Genomic DNA, 19751 nt, shown 5'->3' with positions numbered 1-19751 from the left:
TAAATACCAGAGAGAACCTTGATGTAATTATATCAGAATTCAGTTTATTACATTTCTTTTAGAGATGAACTTTTCTCTCTTTCAGTTACTAGAGTTGCTGGCGATTTATTTTGCACATGTTTTCCAGACAGTAAAATCACAAAAGATTACTCGCATGCTAGAACGAAAACAGTTAATTAAGAAAATCACACAGAATTCAGATCATCAATGAAAGATGCTACATTGAAATTGATAATGACTTGAAGAAAGAAAAAATCAAGGTGTGAATAAGGCTCATATAAACAGCCTGTGCCTGAGTTTGTGGTGCAGGAACAGGGTGCCTGTTCAGAAGGTGCTTGAGTGTAACACATGCATCTTTGATATTAAATAATTAAGTAAGGTACTGCACTACTTTACTGATGGTCTTAGATATTGTAAATAGTTACAAATGTGTTAAAATTAAAAAAATCCGTATTTGTTCCTGAAAATCAGTATTTTTGTCATAATCAGTCAATGTTTTTATACAGGGGGGTCGGCAGCTATGAAATTTAAGAAAAAGCATTACAATATTCAGCTGTCTGTCCATTTAAGCATCAGCTTTTTCACCTTGTTTTTCAAAGTTGCTATTTTATTTTCTTGAGTGAAATAAAGTCTTCATTTTGGCTATTTATGATTCCAAGCATTATTTATACCAAAAGGTACATTGTGCTGGTTACATGATACAGATGATACAAGGGCAGGATTATACGAGTGAAATGGTTAATGTTCAGGTTCACATAGAACAGAAACATGAAGGGTTATATGAGCCAAAAGGTCAACATGGTCACCGTCATATTGTGTACATGGTTAGGGTCACACAGGCAAATGGTCAGCATGGTCACCGTCATGTTGTGTACATGGTTAGGGTCACACAGCCAAAAGGTCAGTATGGTCACTGTCATATTGTGTACATGGTTAGGGTAACACAGGCAAATGGTCAACATGGTCACTGTCATATTGTGTACAGGGATAGGGTAAAACAGGCAAAAGTTCAGCGTGGTCACCATCATATTTTGTACATTGTTAGAATAACATGGGCAAAAGGTCAACATGGTCACTGTCATATTGTGTACATGGATAGGGTAACACAGGCAAAGGGCAAATGAACCAAAACATGCAAGTACAGGGTCACATTAACTAGAATGTACTTTCATGGTAATATGAAACAAATGTGCATTATTATGGTCACATGGAATGAATGGTGCATGGTCAGGGACAGATGGACCAAAAATATTAATGTTTAGTCACATGGGCCAAACAATTCATATGTGGGTCACAAAGGCCAAGACATCAGAGTTACTTGGAACAGTACTTTATGGGTGTTTTTTTCACACAAGGCTTTGAATTTTTGAAGGTTTTTTGAAAACTTTGTTTAATTATGTATCCCTGTCTGAATTCATTTTTTTTTTCTATCACTGTCTTTCTTTGCAGGGTGTGGAACTGGACAAGCAGGGCCATATAAAGGTGGATGAATACCAGGACACCAGTGTTCCTGGGATCCATGCCCTAGGAGACGTCTGTGGCAAATTCTTGCTCACACCAGGTATGGATCAGTAAGCTATTCTCATCACAGTGGGTTGTATTATCATGGCAGAGCATATTTAGGTCCATCTGTCCATCTCTCTGTTATCAGTTTTGATTTTGCACAATAACTTGTGTTTTCCACCTTTAAAGTTACCTAACATAGATGGCTTTCAGTTGGGCTAAGAAAGAACCCTATAGATTGTGTGGTCTAAAGGCCAGAGATCAAGGTCACTTTGACTACAAAAAAGAAAAATATTTTCACACAGTAACTCAAGTTCCCCACCATCTACAGTTACCAAACTTTGTAGGATAAGGATTAAGTGTATTGATTTTGGAATCAAAATCTGAAAAAGCTAGGTCACTGTTACTGATGGAAGAAAAGTGGTTTCTGCACAGAATTTACATTGATGACTATTAAACATGGTGTAATGGGGATCTTGTTGCTTGTTATTCTTGCCAGAGAAATTGATGTTACTGTTCCCATTAATAAGGAGGGACTCCTAATATGCCACGTTCACTCATTTATCTGTTTTGCCACAACTCTGTTTGTAAAAACGAAAAACAATTTTTCATGAGCACTGTGTATCACAATATGTTAACCAGAGTGTGATATTTTAGCCATTTCATTGAGGAAACTAATTTTGGTGAAATTATTAAATTTACCCTATGGGATGAAAAGATCATAATAAAGATGATAAAAGTAACCATGACCTGCCAGGAACAGGTGGTTCCAAAAGTTTACAACTTGGTCTGGATTTTAGAATCCAGTTTGATGTACAGCATGCCACATTTACAATGTCAAACTTTCAAACAAGAAATAGATTTGCAGATGCTGTTTTAAATTAAATTCTGCTGATAGAAGTTTATTTTTATTTTTCATCTGTGGTTTGTTTTATTTGCAGATTGTGTATGCTTATTTATTTCCATAAAACAACTGACAATTATGCATTAATTTTGTCTCACTATAGTACCAGTTTTGACATATTTTGTTAAATTATTTTTAATGATTATTTTAAATTGAGGATTAAGACTTTTTTAAAGGTGGTTAGAAATGAAAGATAATACTATTATCAAATAACTATATATTTAGTTTACTTTGCCAAGAGAAAGTTTTTCTAACAAATAAATTTCTAAGAACAGGAAATGTGTAGACCATGTGATTGGAATGAAATTTTAAATTGCTTATGCATTAACATTAATATTCACTGCATTTTAATAATGCTACAATATTGTGATCTACATATTCAGAATGTACAATGCAATATGGATGACAGCTATCTTTTCTTTAACACAATAGATCTACCATTAGCACATACATGTGTAATTCATCACTGTGCCATGATTTCTGTTTCAGTGGCAATTGCAGCAGGTCGGCGACTAGCTCACAGATTATTTGACAACAAGATAGGTCTCAAACTCGATTATAATAATATTCCCACCGTTGTTTTTGCCCATCCACCTGTGGGCACTATTGGCCTTACAGAAGGTAAGGGAGAGTACAAAATTTGATCTTTGATTTAGGACACATTTTTAGCGCTTTAATTTTGTAAATAGGAGAACTGATCAGTTAATAACCATTATCATTACTTCTTGGTATGACCCTGCAACAATCGTATGTTGTCCATCTTCTGTACATCAACAGTCAACAGTTGCTTATGAACACCATAAAGGCTTCATTTCTGATGAGAATTTGATTATGCTTACATTGCAGAATTATATCAATCAAGATCCTGGATAAGTTCAATTGTGAATGACATCCATGCATATTAATGAGGTACTGCATTTGATTGTGAATGACAGCCATGCATATTAATGAGGTACTGCATTTGATTGTGAATGACAGCCATGCATATTAATGAGGTACTGCATTTGATTGTGAATGACAGCCATGCATATTAATGAGGTACTGCATTTGATTGTGAATGACAGCCATGCATATTAATGAGGTACTGCATTTGATTGTGAATGACAGCCATGCATATTAATGAGGTACTGCATTTGATTGTGAATGACATTCATTAATGAGGTACTACATTTGATTGTGAATGACAGCCATGCATATTAATGAGGTACTGCATTTGATTGTGAATGACAGCCATGCATATAATATAATGAGGTACTGCATTTGATTGTGAATGACAGCCATGCATATAATATAATGAGGTACTGCATTTGATTGTGAATGACAGCCATGCATATTAATGAGGTACTGCATTTGATTGTGAATGACAACCATGCATATAATATAATGAGGTACTGCATTTGATTGTGAATGACAGCCATGCATATTAATGAGGTACTGCATTTGATTGTGAATGACAGCCATGCATATAATATAATGAGGTACTGCATTTGATTGTGAATGACAGCCATGCATATGAATGAGGTACTGCATTTGATTGTGAATGACAGCCATGCATATGAATGAGGTACTGCATTTGATTGTGAATGACAGCGATGCATATAATATAATGAGGTACTGCATTTGATTGTGAATGACAGCCATGCATATGAATGAGGTACTGCATTTGATTGTGAATGACAGCCATGCATATTAATGAGGTACTGCATTTGATTGTGAATGACATTCATGCATATTAATGAAATACCGCATTTGATTGAGCTTGTTACTGCTCTTCAGGTCTTATTTCAGATCAGATTTTTATCATATTTATGTTAGATTATTCTTTAAAACATTTGTGGAATGTCAAGAGAATCTATTCTTAGACTAATCTTTTCATATTGAAACTGTATAGACACATACAGTGCATTCAGTTATTTGCCAGTTTTAATTAGAAAGCAAAAAGGAAGATAGATTTAATTAGAAAGTAAAGCAAGACAGATTTAATTAGAAAGTAAAGGAAGCCAGATTTAATTAGAAAGTAAAGGAAGACAGTTTTAATTAGAAAGTAAAGGAAGCCAGATTTAATTAGAAAGTAAAGGAAGCCAGTTTTAATTGGAAAGCAAATAGGAAGCAGTTTTAATTAGTAAGTAAAGGAAGCCAGTTTTAATTAGAAAGTAAAGGTAGCCAGATTTAATTAGAGAGCAAAGGAAGCCAGTTTTAATTAGAAAGTAAAGGAAGCCAGTTTTAATGAGAAAGTAAAGGAAGCCAGTTTTAATTAGAAAGTAAAGGAAGCCAGATTTAATTAGAAAGTAAAGGAAGTCAGTTTTAATTAGAAAGTAAAGGAAGTCAGTTTTAATTAGAAAGCAAAGGAAGCCAGTTTTAATTAGAAAGTGAAGGAAGCCAGTTTTAATTAGAAAGTGAAGGAAGCCAGTTTTAATTAGAAAGTAAAGGAAGCTAGTTTTAATTAGAAAGTAAGGGAAACCAGATTGAATTAGAAAGTAAAGGAGGTCAGTTTTAATTAGAAAGTAAAGGAAGCCAGTTTTAATTAGAAAGCAAAGGAAGCCAGTTTTAATTAGAAAGTAAAGGAAGTCAGTTTTAATTAGAAAGTAAAGGAAGCCAGATTTCATTAGAAAGCAAAGGAAGCCAGTTTTAATTAGAAAGTAAAGGAAGCCAGTTTTAATGAGAAAGTAAAGGAAGCCAGATTTAATTAGAAAGTAAAGGAAGTCAGTTTTAATTAGAAAGCAAATAGGAAGCCAGTTTTAATTAGAAAGCAAAGGAAGCCAGTTTTAATTAGAAAGCAAAGGAAGCCAGTTTTAATTAGAAAGCAAATAGGAAGCCAGTTTTAATTAGAAAGCAAAGGAAGTCAGTTTTAGTTAGAAAGTAAAGGAAGCAAGTTTTAATTAGAAAGTAAAGGAAGCAAGTTTTAATTAGAAAGCAAATAGGAAGCCCGTTTTAATTAGAAAGCAAATAGGAAGCCAGTTTGAATTAGAAAGCAAATAGGAAGCCAGTTTTAATTAGAAAGTAAAAAGGAAGCCAGTTTTAATTAGAAAGCAAAGGAAGTAATGTAAGAGAAAGATTATTTAGAATCATATCTTTTGGGCTTATCAACATTTCTTCCAATGTTGCAGACAAAATTTTAAACATTGAGCATAATTTTAGATTACAGTATGCATACGTTTATAAAAAATAACAAAATAACACACTGCAAGGATCATAATGAATGATTTGTATTTTAAACTGAACTAAAATATAAAATAATAATATGACAAGTAACAATCTTAGTTTATTATAATTTGATTATAACATTTATAAGACTAGTTTTTAAAATGAATGAATTGTTACAGCTTTTGTGGATGATTGGAATTTTACCAAGGAAAAAAGCTATGTGCAAATTAACTGATAATGCATTGTAACCTCTATGCTGAACAACTATAATCATGTCAAATGCACATATATAATAAATGTATGAAAGTATGATAATTTTTTTTACAAACCTTGACCTTAAAAAATTTCAAGAGAATGTTGGTAGTTGATCCAGGCTGATCAAGGATAGTAGATATTGAACTCATAACCTTCTGGTTATCAACAAATTTAAAGTTATGATTCAGGGCTTAATCCCTGTATATTAAGGAGAGACAGAGCCATATAAACAGATTTTCCTTTTTATGCTGAGAAATTAAACTTTTTTATTATGTATTTCATGTTGAGATATTGAGATTTATCAGTGGAAAAACAATAGCAGTAGCAATACCACTTTTATCATCAGAGTGGCAATATCACTTTTGGAACTACTTTCTTTCTCCATTTAGGAAATAAATAAACCCTAATGTATATTATTCAAACCTGTATTCCATAGTTAGGCCTATTTCATTTATCTTTTTCTATTTCTTTTATCTTGTCTTCCTGTCTTCCTCTTTCTCCCTCCATGACTTCTGGATGAATAAATCTTAAAATGTTTCAGTTGTAGACCCACTAGAGTATTAAAACTTATGACTTTGTGCTCAATACAATACAATGTTTCCACTTTGCTCATGAAATATTTCCATATATCTACTCAAAAGACATAGATATCCTAAATATATATCGTATAGAAAAAAAGACAAATGCCACCAACTTGAATAGACAGTGTAGCAACAATTTACAGTACATTGTATGTCTGTGCAGATGGAGCTTATAATTGATTTGAATGAGCCATGCCATTTAGTTGCACCTCAGTTTTGATGCCATCTCAGCTACTGACTGTAAAGTCCATTCCTCTGGATCTTGATCCATACCATCTAGTTGCATCTCAAGTTTTATGCTGGCTTGGCCCCTGATGACCATACTGCCCATTCCTCTGGATCTTGATCCATACCATCTAGTTGCATCTTACATTTTATGCTGGCTTGGCCCCTGATGACTGTACTGCCCATTCGTCTGGATCTTGATCCATACCATCTAGTTGCATCTGAGTCAAGTTTTATGCTGTCTTGGCCCCTGATGACCATACTGCCCAGTCATCTGGCTCTCGATCCATACCATCTAGTTGCATCTCAAGTTTTATGCTGGCTTGGCCCCTGATGACCATACTGCCCATTCCTCTGGATCTTGATCCATACCATCTAGTTACATCTCAAGTTTTATGCTGTCTTGGCCCCTGATGACCATACTGCCCAGTCATCTGGCTTTTGATCCATACCATCTAGTTGCATCTCAAGTTTTATGCTGTCTTGGCCCCTGATGACCATACTGCCCATTCCTCTGGATCTTGTTCTATACCATCTAGTTGCATCTCAAGTTTTATGTTGTCTTGGGCCCTGATGACCATACTGCCCAGTCATCTGGATCTTGATCCATACCATCTAGTTGCATCTCACGTTTTATGTTGTCTTGGCCCCTGATGACCATACTGCCCAGTCATCTGGATCCATATAGTTTAGCCGTACTTCTTTTTTGATGTCGTAATTCTGCCAACCATATCATCCAGCTGTCTCTCAGTCCATACTGTTCATTAACTGTTACATATTGTCCCAGGTGGTCAAGTGGTCTAAAGTACTCTCCTTTACCAATCACTGCCATCTCACCTCTATCCAGGTGGTCAAGTGGTCTAAAGTACTCTCCTTTACCAATCACTGCCATCTCACCTCTATCCAGGTGGTCAAGTGGTCTAAAGTACTCTCCTTTACCAATCACTGCCATCTCACCTCTATCCAGGTGGTCAAGTGGCCTAAAGTACTCTCCTTTACCAATCACTGCCATCTCACCTCTATCCAGGTGGTCAAATGGTCTAAAGTACTCTCCTTTACCGATCACTGCCATCTCACCTCTATCCAGGTGGTCAAGTGGTCTAAAGTACTCTCCTTTACCAATCACTGCCATCTCACCTCTATCCAGGTGGTCAAGTGGTCTAAAGTACTCTCCTTTACCAATCACTACCATCTCACCTCTATCCAGGTGGGTTAGAATATTAAGCTTGACCACTGTCAGTATGTGAGAATGCTGCCTGTAACTTCTTATGGGTCGGTGGTTCTCGCAAGGGTATTCCTGGGTTCTTCCTCCACCAGTTATACTGTCCTTCGTCTATAGCCTATCTTGCACTGAGAAATGGTGTTAATCTCTCAAAAATCAACAATATATCATCCTATGCCTTGTTCACATTTCCAAGGATCTAATTAATAGATCCAAACATCCGACTAACATTGCCATTATTCCAGCAGTACAACAGTCTACTATCCATACTTCTGACATGCTTAATGGCTGTTTTTTTATTTTATCAAGCCATCCATACTTATTTGCAGACTATATTCTGTGGAGTCAACTAACTACTTACTCATATCTTACACTCATGGACTGTACTTTGCCATGCTTAGAGATGACTGCCACGCCTCATCTGTGTCTTCCTTGGAATATATTATCCCGATATTGCTAGTGCCCAAACCAGCACAGCTCACACACTGAATGTGTTGATAATCCTGGTGATGATTCATATCGAGATCCCACTATGGAGTGGACTGAGTATGGCTTTTAGGTGGAATTTATGGGGTGTTGCTGAACTCAGAAGGTTTGCAAACTCCCTCTTCTACACTGGCATACTGGGTCAATACCTCAGTCTATTTTGAGATTTGGGAAGTCATCCTTTCCTTCCTTCTTCCACTGCAGTCGGGAATATTCTAGGAAATTTCAGAGATCTGCCTTCCAAGATCAGTAATGGAGGCGATTCCAAAAATCCTTTTTCTTCTGAGAGGCAACTTCCAGCAATTTTCGACTCTTGTTGTTATAAGAGCCTTTCAGATGCCTTCTTCACAGATCGCCTAATTTTAGACAAGAACTACGCTGCAGTCAATCTGACCTCACTACTTCCTATATGGTAGATAAAGGCATCCTGCATGCCACTTTGAAGCTCATTTGTGATATAGTGGCCACATCTTTGTTTTTGCACTTGACATCTCTAGCGATTTTCAGGCTTGAAGACAAGACAGACAATACACATGCCTGGGAGTCAAGTGCTGGAATATGAATGATAATTCTCGAGGTGGCACACAGTGCATTAGTGCATACTTTGATCTTCTGTGTTGAAGCACATGTTCTCATCCAAAGGGGGCCCTGAGTGGCTGAATTGCTCTCCATTACAGATCACTGCCATCTCACCTCTGTCTGCATGGGTTTGAGTCTCAGATTCAGCCTATGTGGTTATGTGGGAAAGTTTGCCATTAGTTTCTCGTGGGTTGGTGGTTCTTTCTATTGTATTCCTGAGTTCTTCCTCCACCATTTATACTAGCCTATCTTGTGCTGAAAAATGGCGTTTAACCCCACAACAACAACAACAACAACAACTATCACCTCATCCAACAAGCAACATCTTGCCTTATCCTTCCAATTGCTTTTATTACATGCCTCTGTAGCTCCTTTCATGCAGCACCTGTTTAATGATAGCATTAGCTTCAGCATGCAGAATCAATTAATTACTTGCTATTTATGTTGACCCAGTATACCTACAGTCTCGATCAGATGGTTCAGTGGTTCATATGTTGCAACCCAGTTTTGTTGGCAGGACTTGGTTGTTGTACGTGGGTAATTGAAGCATCATCAGACAACCTCTCTCCAATATTGACACACCCCAACAGAACCAGATAGATGCCTCTTTCTCCAAATTAAACATGGGGAAAAAGGACATAACCCCTCAAGCCGTCACAACATGTTTGAAGTCTGACCTCTCACCAGAACAGAGTTGCTTCTTGAAAAAAATTCTCACAAAATTGGAGCAATCTCTACGAGTCTTGTCTTTGACTGTAATGCCTCTGTCGAAGCTATTGCAGAGGCTGTTGGCATGCACAGTGAACTTGAGCTTTTATCAACGAGACTTTGCTCCGCTCAACACACTCTTTTATCAACGAGACTTTGCTCCGCTCAACACACTCTTGATGTGGTAGGCCACTTCTCAGTCGCACAGGTGTCTACCAGACCCATTTGACATCAGCACAACCTCCCCTGCACTTCTTTCGCTGAATTCTGGAAATTTATGTGGTTTGAAGATCTCATTTCTTCTTCACAGACTTAACCATGTTGCCTCCAGTTGTGTTGCTGACAAGTTAGGAGAGTGGGTTATCTTTGTATGGGGAATTCCTCAGAGGTTAAACAAAGTATAGGTAGGATGATTAACGTTGTTGTTGTTGTTGTGGGGTTTAACGCCATTTTTCAGCACACAATAGGCTATGCATGACGGCCAGTATTAATGGTGGAGGAAGAACCCTGGAAAACCCCCGGGAAGAACCACCGACCCATGAGAAGCTACTGGCATGCTTTCTCACATTAGCTACTATCCTAGTTTTCAGTAATATACATTTTTCCTAGAATGCTTACCTGATCACATGATTTTAATACCCTCCGGTCTTCCCTGCAGTGTGAGCATCCTGTTCATGATGTTCCCCATAGCTTAAAACTAGCTCCACCTGTAGGCATCAAGGAGAGGTAAGGTAATGGGCAAGAGTTATTGCCTTTTGTATAATATAGTCATGAAAGATGAATTTTCATCTTTGAGCAGGCTGGATTTGGGAGGTTGAACAGCGTATCTTCCTAATGTTAACATGATCGGGTAAGTATTCTAGGAGAAACATAATTTACCTAAAAAAAATTTCCTGGATTTAATCTTAAAATGATTGAGGAAGCAAAGGAAAGATATGTGTGACAGTTGGATATTTTATGAGATTTAGACTCAGACATAAAAGTCTCTAAGACTGAATCATAATAGCAACAACAATGATGCACATAATTTTGTAAATAGTACACAAATAACTTGCAAAAGACATGGACAGATAGCTAAAAAATATATGACTTTGTAGATAATTATATTTGCAACGGTTGGTGAAAATTTCATGGATTTTTATTTGATATAAGCAGAGAAATTGAGGTAAGAATGAATGCAGGTGCATAATGTTTTCAGAATTTTCTAATTATCTAAAAATTCTCTGGTGCACAAGCAGCTGGACACAGTGTTGCTGGGGAATAACAGCAGTGTTGCTGGGGAATAACAGCAGTATTGCTGGGGAATAACAGCAGTATTGCTGGGGAATAACAGCAGTGTTGCTGGGGAATAACAGCAGTATTGCTGGGGAATAACAGCAGTGTTGCTGGGGAATAACAGCAGTATTGCTGGGGAATAAAAGCATTATTGCTGGGGAATAACAGCAGTGTTGCTGAGACGAGTATTGGGACTGAATGAGTTTATACCTTGTTACACCCAGTAGCACTTTTGAACATGGACTGGTTTGCAATCTCTGCTGTTCAGTAATCATAGTTGATTTAAAATTTACAATAAGTTGTGTCAGTCAAACTCAGATTATTTTAAGTAATTATACAAAGATTGCATATCTATTGTATAGCATCATTTTACTGGGTAATTTTGAGGGGTTTTTTTATTCTCAAAGGAATATCATTAGATTATGTGTGGTTGTTTGTGATTTGGATTTTTAACCTAGCTTTAAAAATATTTCAGTCATATCGCTACAGTGTATGCAGTGTGGCAGCTTATAGTGATGTCTCTCACTTGGGCATCATGCTGCAGACATGTAGCATGATGTCCCACCCAGTCACATTTTCCTGACACCAGGCTGACCAGTCCTAACACTAACCTCTTAATACTGAGTGTTTAGCGAGGCAGCTGCTAATACCATTTTTTAAGTCGTTGGTATGGCTTGGCCTGGGTTTGAATTGGTGACCTCCCGCATCTGAGGCGGATGCTCTAACCACTAGGCCACCGCAGTGATCACTAGATTATGCAACTATGGTCCATTTTGGTAAATGGAGGGGGAAAAGAGTTTATTTAATATTATTCTAAGCAAATGCCCCAATTTTTCAGCATGAAATCAGAAACACATTATTTTCTTCAAGTCAAATAGATAATGTAGCAGTTGTCGTGCAAACCTATCTTTCCACTACACAGTTTTGCTACATGAATGCAGTTGTCTTACAAACTTATCTTTCCACTACACAGTTTTGCTACATGTATGCAGTTGTCATACAAACTTATCTTTCCACTACACTGTTTTGCTACATGTATGCAGTTGTCATACAAACTTATCTTTCCACTACACTGTTTTGCTACATGTATGCAGTTGTCATACAAACTTATTTTTCCACTACACAGTTTTGCTACGCGTATGCAGATGTCATACAAACTTATCTTTCCACTGCAATGTTTTGCTAAATGTATGCAGCTGTCATACAAACTTATCTTTCCTTTACACAGCTTTGCTACGCGTATGCAGATGTCATACAAACTTATCTTTCCACTACACTGTTTTGCTAAATGTATGCAGTTGTCATACAAACTTATCTTTCCTTTACACAGTTTTGCTACATGTATGCATTTCATTGATATCAGGTCTACATGGACCTCTTATTCATGCTTGTCATCTATTTAGATCAATCAAGGAATGTTATGCAGTTAAAGACAATTTACAGTGGTTATAAAAAAAACCAAATGTCTACAAATTTGTTGTTTGAATGTGACATGAAATTTACTACTGGAAATACTCTACTTTTAATCCTAGTGGATATCACTTGGGAGAGTGATATATATACTGTATCTACATTAATGATAAGGCCAGCTGCAAAATGCACAGACCTAAATCTACCACTGCATAATGTACTATCAGATCTGGGTCTATGCAGCTTGTTACGATTAATAGAACAAACAGCATAGACTCTCATCTGTTGGTGTTTTATACAGAGGAAGATTTGGGTCTGTTTCATTTGCAGTTGGACTTGAGAGTATAATGTGTATATACGGTACATCTTCTTATAGGAGTAGTTCATCTGTAAAGACCCCCCACAAAAAAAAATGTTCTGTCCATTTACAGTCCTAAAGTTAATAGTCACACAAACAGTTCAAGGAAGTATTCAGACCCTGATATTCTAAGTGTATATGGGGCAATTATAAAGCAAAGAAAAATCATGATATTGGGCAATTATAAAGCAAGGATAATGCATGATGTGGGGCAGTTATAGAGCAAGGATAATGCATAATGTGGGGCAGTTATAGAGCAAGGATCAAGCATGATGTGGGTCAATTATAGAGTAAAGATAAATCATGATATTGGGCAATTATAAAGCAAAGATAAATCATGATATTGGGCAATTATAGAGCAGGGATAATGCATGATGTGGGGCAGTTATAGAGCAAGGATCAAAGCATGATGTGGGTCAATTATGGAGCAAGGATCAAGCATGATGTGGGGCAATTAAAGAGCAAGGATTTAAGCATGATGTTGAGCAATTGTAGCACAAAGATAAAGCATGATATTAGGCAATTTAAAGCTAGGATAAAGCATGATATTGGGCAATTATAGAGCAAGGATCAAAGCAAGATGTGGGGCAATTAAAGAGCAAGGATTTAAGCATGATGTTGAGCAATTGTAGCACAAGGATAAAGCATGATTTGGGGAAATTTAAAGCAAGGCTCAAAGCATGATATTGGGCATTGATGAAGCAAGGATCAAAGCATGATATGGGGCAATTATAGAGCAAGGATCAAAGTATGATATTTGGCAATTTAGAGCAAGGATCAAAACATGATGTGGGGCAATTAAAGAACAAAGCTCAAAGCATGATGCTTGGCAGTTATACAGCAATGATCAAAGCATGATATTGGGTAATTATGAAGCAAGGATCAAAGCAAGATGTGGGGCAATTATAGAGCAAGGATCAAAGCATGATATTGGGCAATTTAAAGCAAGGATCAAACATGATGTGGGACAGTTAAGTGCAAGGATCAAAACATGATGTGGGACAATTCAGAGCAAGGTTCAAAACATGATGTGGGGCAATTATACAGCAATGATCAAAGCATATTATTGGGCAATTATAGAACATGGATCAATGCATGATATGTTCATTGGAAATTCCATTATTATTTTTATTTTCAGCGGAAGCTCAAGAGCGGTATGGCTCTGACAAGATCAAAATTTATAGAACAACCTTCACCCCAATGTACTATGCTCTGTCAGAGGTCAAGGGCAAATGTAGCATGAAGCTTGTCTGTGTTCTACCTGAAGAAAAGGTAATATATGTATTTTGTATTTGAACTGTCTGGAAGATACATGAATTATTACCTGTTTAATGGAAAACATACAGTTCTGGAAAATCCAGATGTCTTCATTAGGTACTGTTTGAGAACATTTTGACAAACTTTGGAGTTTTTTTGGTTCATATGGGTTTGTCCAGCTTCTAATAGAATGAAGATGTTAAGTTGGACCTCTCCTTTTGTTGGTACTTCAGTCTACACACTTTTGTTTCTTATAGAACAACTTTGTTAAACTCTGTTAATCATTGATGAGATCTGTATGGAGGTTTACTTTGCCTCCAGTTTCATCATTTAATGAAGTCATGGACTGTTTGGTGCACTCTCAAACTATGTTTTTTTAAATTATTGTTTATTATTGCTCATGAAAATTGATACGTTGATGGACCTCATGGGGATTAACTCAACCATTTTCTCAAAGTTAGTCACTGTGACCTAATTTTCACACCTAAAGACTTGAATATTTTCAAATATTTGCTTGTTACACCCAGATTGACTCGGTCCCTATTTCAACTACATTCACGAACATTGGTATTTGGAAGCAGCTCAGAAGAGGAACTCAACCATACAAATTAGGTCACTGTAAGGAGTGACTTGTGTATTTTCAGCCATTTGTTTGTTACATCCAGATGATCGTGTGCTCTATTTCACTCACACTCATGTAAATTGGTATTTGGATGTACCTATAAAAAAAAACATGATGACCTTACAAAACTAGGTCACTGTATGGAGTGATTTGTATTTTGAGCTATTCATTTGTTACACCCTTAATATCTTTTACCCTATTTTTACCTACACTTATGAAAACTGACATTTTGGATACATCTCAACAAGAGAAGCTCAGGTATAGCAAACCTTGATCACTGTGACTTAATTTGCATGCTTTAGTTATGTTTGTATTTTCATCAATTTGTTTTTCAGTCTCTTTAACATGATTATATGTAGATTAAAAACTGTTTGGACGTCACACTGATGGAGCTGTTTTTGTTGACACATCTTAATGAATAGTATATTACAGTAATATTGTCTTCATTACCTGGTGACTTAGTTGTTACTTTATACTCAGACCAGTAGGTAACATGTTCAAATCCAGGCCTGACCAGTCCAAATCATTGCATCTCTTTGCAAGTACCTTAGTATCAATTCTCTATAACAGTTAACTGTTGGGGATTCATTTTAATGAGTTCATACAGAAATAAGCACAATTGGGTCTGATTACATGATTATGTTCTGACCAATGGAAATCTTCCCTTCATTTATCAACTGATGCAACTTTAATCATTTCACTGTAACAGTTAACTGTTGGGGATTCATTTTAAGAGTAGACACCACATTATATTTAATGGGTTTTAAGTACATTTGTAGCAAATCATTGGAATGACATGAACTCTGGCAACTTTGATGTAAGCGTTCAATATCATCATGATACTACTTAGTTGAAATGATTCAAAACTCAATTATTTTTTTCCTCAACTCTTTAGGTTTACTGTAACCCAACAGCTTTTTATATTTAAGCCACTGACAGTGTGAATGCCATATGTTGCTCAACCTTCAACTTGTTTCATACATTGTGTCATTTTTATCTCATATAAGACATGTCTTTGTTGAAGACAATTTAGGATTGTTGTTATATTGTTTACAGACTTGAATGGTGTTTCTTTGAAATAAAATGTTATTCATCAAAGGTTCTGTTAACAAAAGGGGGCCCTGAGTGTCCGAGTGGTCTAAAGTGCTCACTGTTCTGGAACACTGCCATCTCACCTTTGTCTGCATGGGTTCAAGTCTCCGGCTTGGCTAATGTGGATAAGTGAGAAAGCTTGCCAGTAGCTTCTCGTGGTTTGGTGGTTCTATCTGGGGTTTTCCAGGGTTCTTCCTCCATCATTTATACAGGCCACCATGTATAGCCTATCTTGTGCAGAAAATGGTGTTAAAACCCTACAACAACTACTGTTAAACAAACATTTTTCAAAGGTAAATAATGTCATTTACAACTTTTTGTGCCAGCATTATCAGTAAACCAAGCTGATGTGTAATGTGTGGTACAACCAATTCTCATCAACATAAGCTTTCTTCTAGTGATGCCACATTCAATGTGAAAATCATCCATAGGAAAAGAATTAACAAATAAATTCTATTTAATAATTCTGTTAAGCAGCAATGTGGAAACATATCATTTAATTGGAATGTGTTGTTCCAGCATGAGTGACAGTCATGTGTGTATTTCATTTTCATTTTGTAAACATTTACATTCAGTAATGTAGACTTCTAGTACATCATTTCAGACAGTAAACTTCTGGTACATCATTTACATACAGCAATGTATGCTCCTAATATGTCATTTATAGATAGCACAGTAGACTCCTAGTACATCATTTACATACAGTGATGTAGACTCCTAATATGTCATTTATAGACAGCACAATAGACTCCTAGTACATCATTTACATATAGTGATGTATACTCCTAATATGTCATTTATAGATAGCACAGTAGACTCCTAGTACATCATTTGCATACAGTGATGTAGACTCCTGATATGTCATTTATAGATAGCACAGTAGATTCCTAGTACATTTACATACAGTGATGTAGACTCCTGATATGTCATTTATAGATAGCACAGTAGACTCCTAATACATCATTTACATACAGTGATGTAGATTCCCAGAAAGTCATTTTACAGACAGTAGTGTCAACTCCTGGTTATGTCATTTACTAGACTCATGGTACATCTTTAAAAGTATAGTAGACTCCTGGTAAATCATTTTGCAGACTGTAATGTAGACTCTTGGTACATCATTTATAGACAGTAAAATATACTCCTGGTAAATCATTTTATAGACTATAATGTAGACTCCTGGTAAGTCATTTTACAGCAGTAAAGTTGACTCATGGTATATCATGTATAGAAAGTAATGTAGACTCCAGGGAAGTCATTGTACAAACAGTAATATAGAATACTGGTATGTCATTTACATATAGTAGTCTCCTGGACAATCTTTTACACATGCAGGTGTTGCAACATTGTGCACAGTAAGATTGATAACAACTATTACTTAAATCAGCTGAAATTTATATTGCGCTGAATATTACTAAGATGATGTTTGAGTTTTGTAAGGATTTCATTTCAAGTTGTGGTCCCACTTTTCTCCACAATAACTTTGGCTAGTTTCTTCCTACATCACATTGGTGTAAGATTTTGTCTTGACAAAGCTTGGTTCGATTGTTTTAGGTATACTGTGGCATCATTAGAGTAAGTCATGGTTTGACTCAAAACAAATGAAAAATTCCAGCTATCCACATCATTGCCTTTTCTACTGAAATTTCATCCAATTATTGATATATGGGATGCTGGATTTTGTATTTAATTGTATTTCAGTAAATAATTTTATAGGCTGTTGACATTTATTTAAAGGTCAAATGTCTCGACTTGGGGACTTTCATCTACGATGGCTTACGAGTATGAAATGACCAACTTGTATGAATGGGTTTGATCAAACTAGGTTTATGGATGTGTCTGAAGAATTCCTTGATTCCATATCAGTTTTTTTAAAAAAATAATATTAATGATGGATTAAACTAAACTTAGCATGTGGATATATCGTACACACAGTATTAGAGACAATTTCAGTAATCTTCTATCCATAACATTGTTCAGAGTTATGTCTTTTGTATTAATTAAATGTATACATGTTGTGTTCATGTGTAACTAGTATTGAAACTGTTGATGAATTGTTATGAACACTGGCAGACACTGTGTACACAATCATTTATTTCATGCTTTGATGCATTTTGTGTATCCATAAAGCCAAAACCAATAAAATTTTAGCTAAGAGACATGTTTTGATTTTCAGTTAAGATTTACATTGGCATGTGCAATTTGTGGAGATTCATTAAATGAATATATATTTTTCTTTGTTCAGATTGTTGGTCTGCATATGGTTGGCCAGGGATGTGATGAGATGCTGCAGGGTTTTTCTGTCGCTATCAAGATGGGGGCAACAAAAGCTGACTTTGACAACACAGTGGCCATCCACCCCACCTCAGCTGAAGAATTGGTTACAATGAGATAAAACAATAAGGCAGAAATCTAATAGTAATATCAGTGTGATCAGATTGTATTAATTATATGTGGGATAGATTTCTATTTTCATACATGTTTATGATCTCTTTTTTACTGCTCTCATAATCTTTTTTAAGTTATTAGTAACAAGAATATAGATAGACCAACTTATTGCAATGTTTATTTTGTATAATGACTTTATTGCATCAACTGCAAGCACAATTTAAGTAATTTCTTACTAGCCATTTAACCAAAGTTTCCTATCTTATCTCACTATTGAAGAGCTGTCAGTACCTAATATGGACTTTAACTAGGATGCAGATGGCTTTTTCTCAAAGGCTGCTGAATAACATTTTTTAAAGTCAAAATGATATTTCTGTATTTAAAAAAGAATTTGTTAATAAAATGAAAAATATCAAATTTAATCTAATAAATGTTTATTTCATAGTGACAGATTACAAGGAAAAGGTTGAATTCTAAATATTTGGACACACATATGTGTAACAATTTACTTATTTCAAGTAACTATATAAGAAAAAAACTAACACAATTGAATCATAGATTTTATTATGTATTAAACAAGCAGAAACTGAACTGATATTATGAAATGTAAAACACTGTGTAAAATGCATGAAACTAAATATAATATGCAGAAATTAAACTATCAACTTTGAAAACAATATAACACGCCTGAATGCTACAGAAATTGTCTTGGCTTGGATATTTACATGTCAAGTATTCTACCATCAAACATTTTTTTAAAATCTTCAAGACTCAGTTTGTGTATGTGTGTGAATGTATGTATGTACATTTCTGTAGCATTCTATGATACCTTGGCATAATAGTGACTTTATGGTGCCAACTAAAGTAAAGTTTGAAATTTAAAAAAAAAATGAATTGCACAAAAACTTAGGAAAGAAAAAACCTTCCAAATAAATGTAAATGCGAAGTACAAGATAAAGTCTACAACATAAAGATGTTAAAAATTCTGTAAATTGTACATAGAAGATCAAGGCAATACGTATAACATACTTAAAACCTGTTTCTTAAACACAATGATACATTAGAATCAAAAGCTTTACAGCCATATGGCATGATAAACATGCAAGTTCCAGTGAACAAGGATAAAAGTGTCAATGGGCATGTTGGTTCATGTGGATACACAAGAGTCAATGGGCATGTTGGTTCATGTGGATACACAAGTGTCAGTGGGCATAAATATACAAGTATCAGCACATCAAATGGCATGTACAAGTTATTTTGTTCCACATATTTGACTTCAGTGCAGGTGTATAGTTTGATGACATTGAAGTCTTCAGGTCGAGTGTAATTGATGGATGTGCCAGAATATTGTTATGGTAAAATGAGTCTTCATCTGCAAAAATTTTAGGTAATTTTATCTCTCCATTTTGAGTACAGGCATAGAAAAATATAAGAACAGAGACAGCAGAAAAATTAGTGAATTTTTAATATATCTGAAGCATAACTGCTTGTATTTCTGGGGGGGATTTCAGTGGATGTGTAATATTTTAGGCAAAAATAAACATTTCAGCTGGTCAGCTAAGGTATTTATTTTCAATCACATGGAATAAAATAAATCTCATTATTTTGCATTTTTCATGACACATCCTTAAAACCTGTTTCTTAAAGCCAGTTCACCTTTATGACAGATGTTGAACTTTAAGCCAGTGATGTACATGGAAGTTCACTTTTGTGATTGATGTTGTATTTTAAACCTGTGATAT

General features: G+C 35.6%; 1 protein-coding gene across 1 annotated transcript in view; it reads left to right on the top strand.

Annotated features, from left to right (window-relative positions):
* Positions 1-18431, top strand: part of LOC149780799 (glutathione reductase, mitochondrial-like) — a 50587-nt gene extending 32156 nt beyond the window's left edge. The window contains exons 9-12 of the mRNA XM_089937877.1: positions 1450-1561; positions 2897-3028; positions 13789-13922; positions 17867-18431. Coding sequence (XP_089794003.1) covers positions 1450-1561; positions 2897-3028; positions 13789-13922; positions 17867-18016 — 528 coding nt within the window. The 3' untranslated portion in view covers positions 18017-18431. The remainder of the gene's footprint in view (positions 1-1449; positions 1562-2896; positions 3029-13788; positions 13923-17866) is intronic.
* Positions 18432-19751: the final 1320 nt, after the last annotated feature.

This window comes from Sinohyriopsis cumingii, chromosome 16 (assembly GCF_028554795.1).
Source record: "Sinohyriopsis cumingii isolate HCF-2022 chromosome 16, ASM2855479v2, whole genome shotgun sequence".
NCBI lineage: Eukaryota > Metazoa > Mollusca > Bivalvia > Unionida > Unionidae > Sinohyriopsis > Sinohyriopsis cumingii.
Note: the sequence above shows the minus strand (reverse complement) of the source record. Positions and strands in the feature narration are given on the sequence as shown.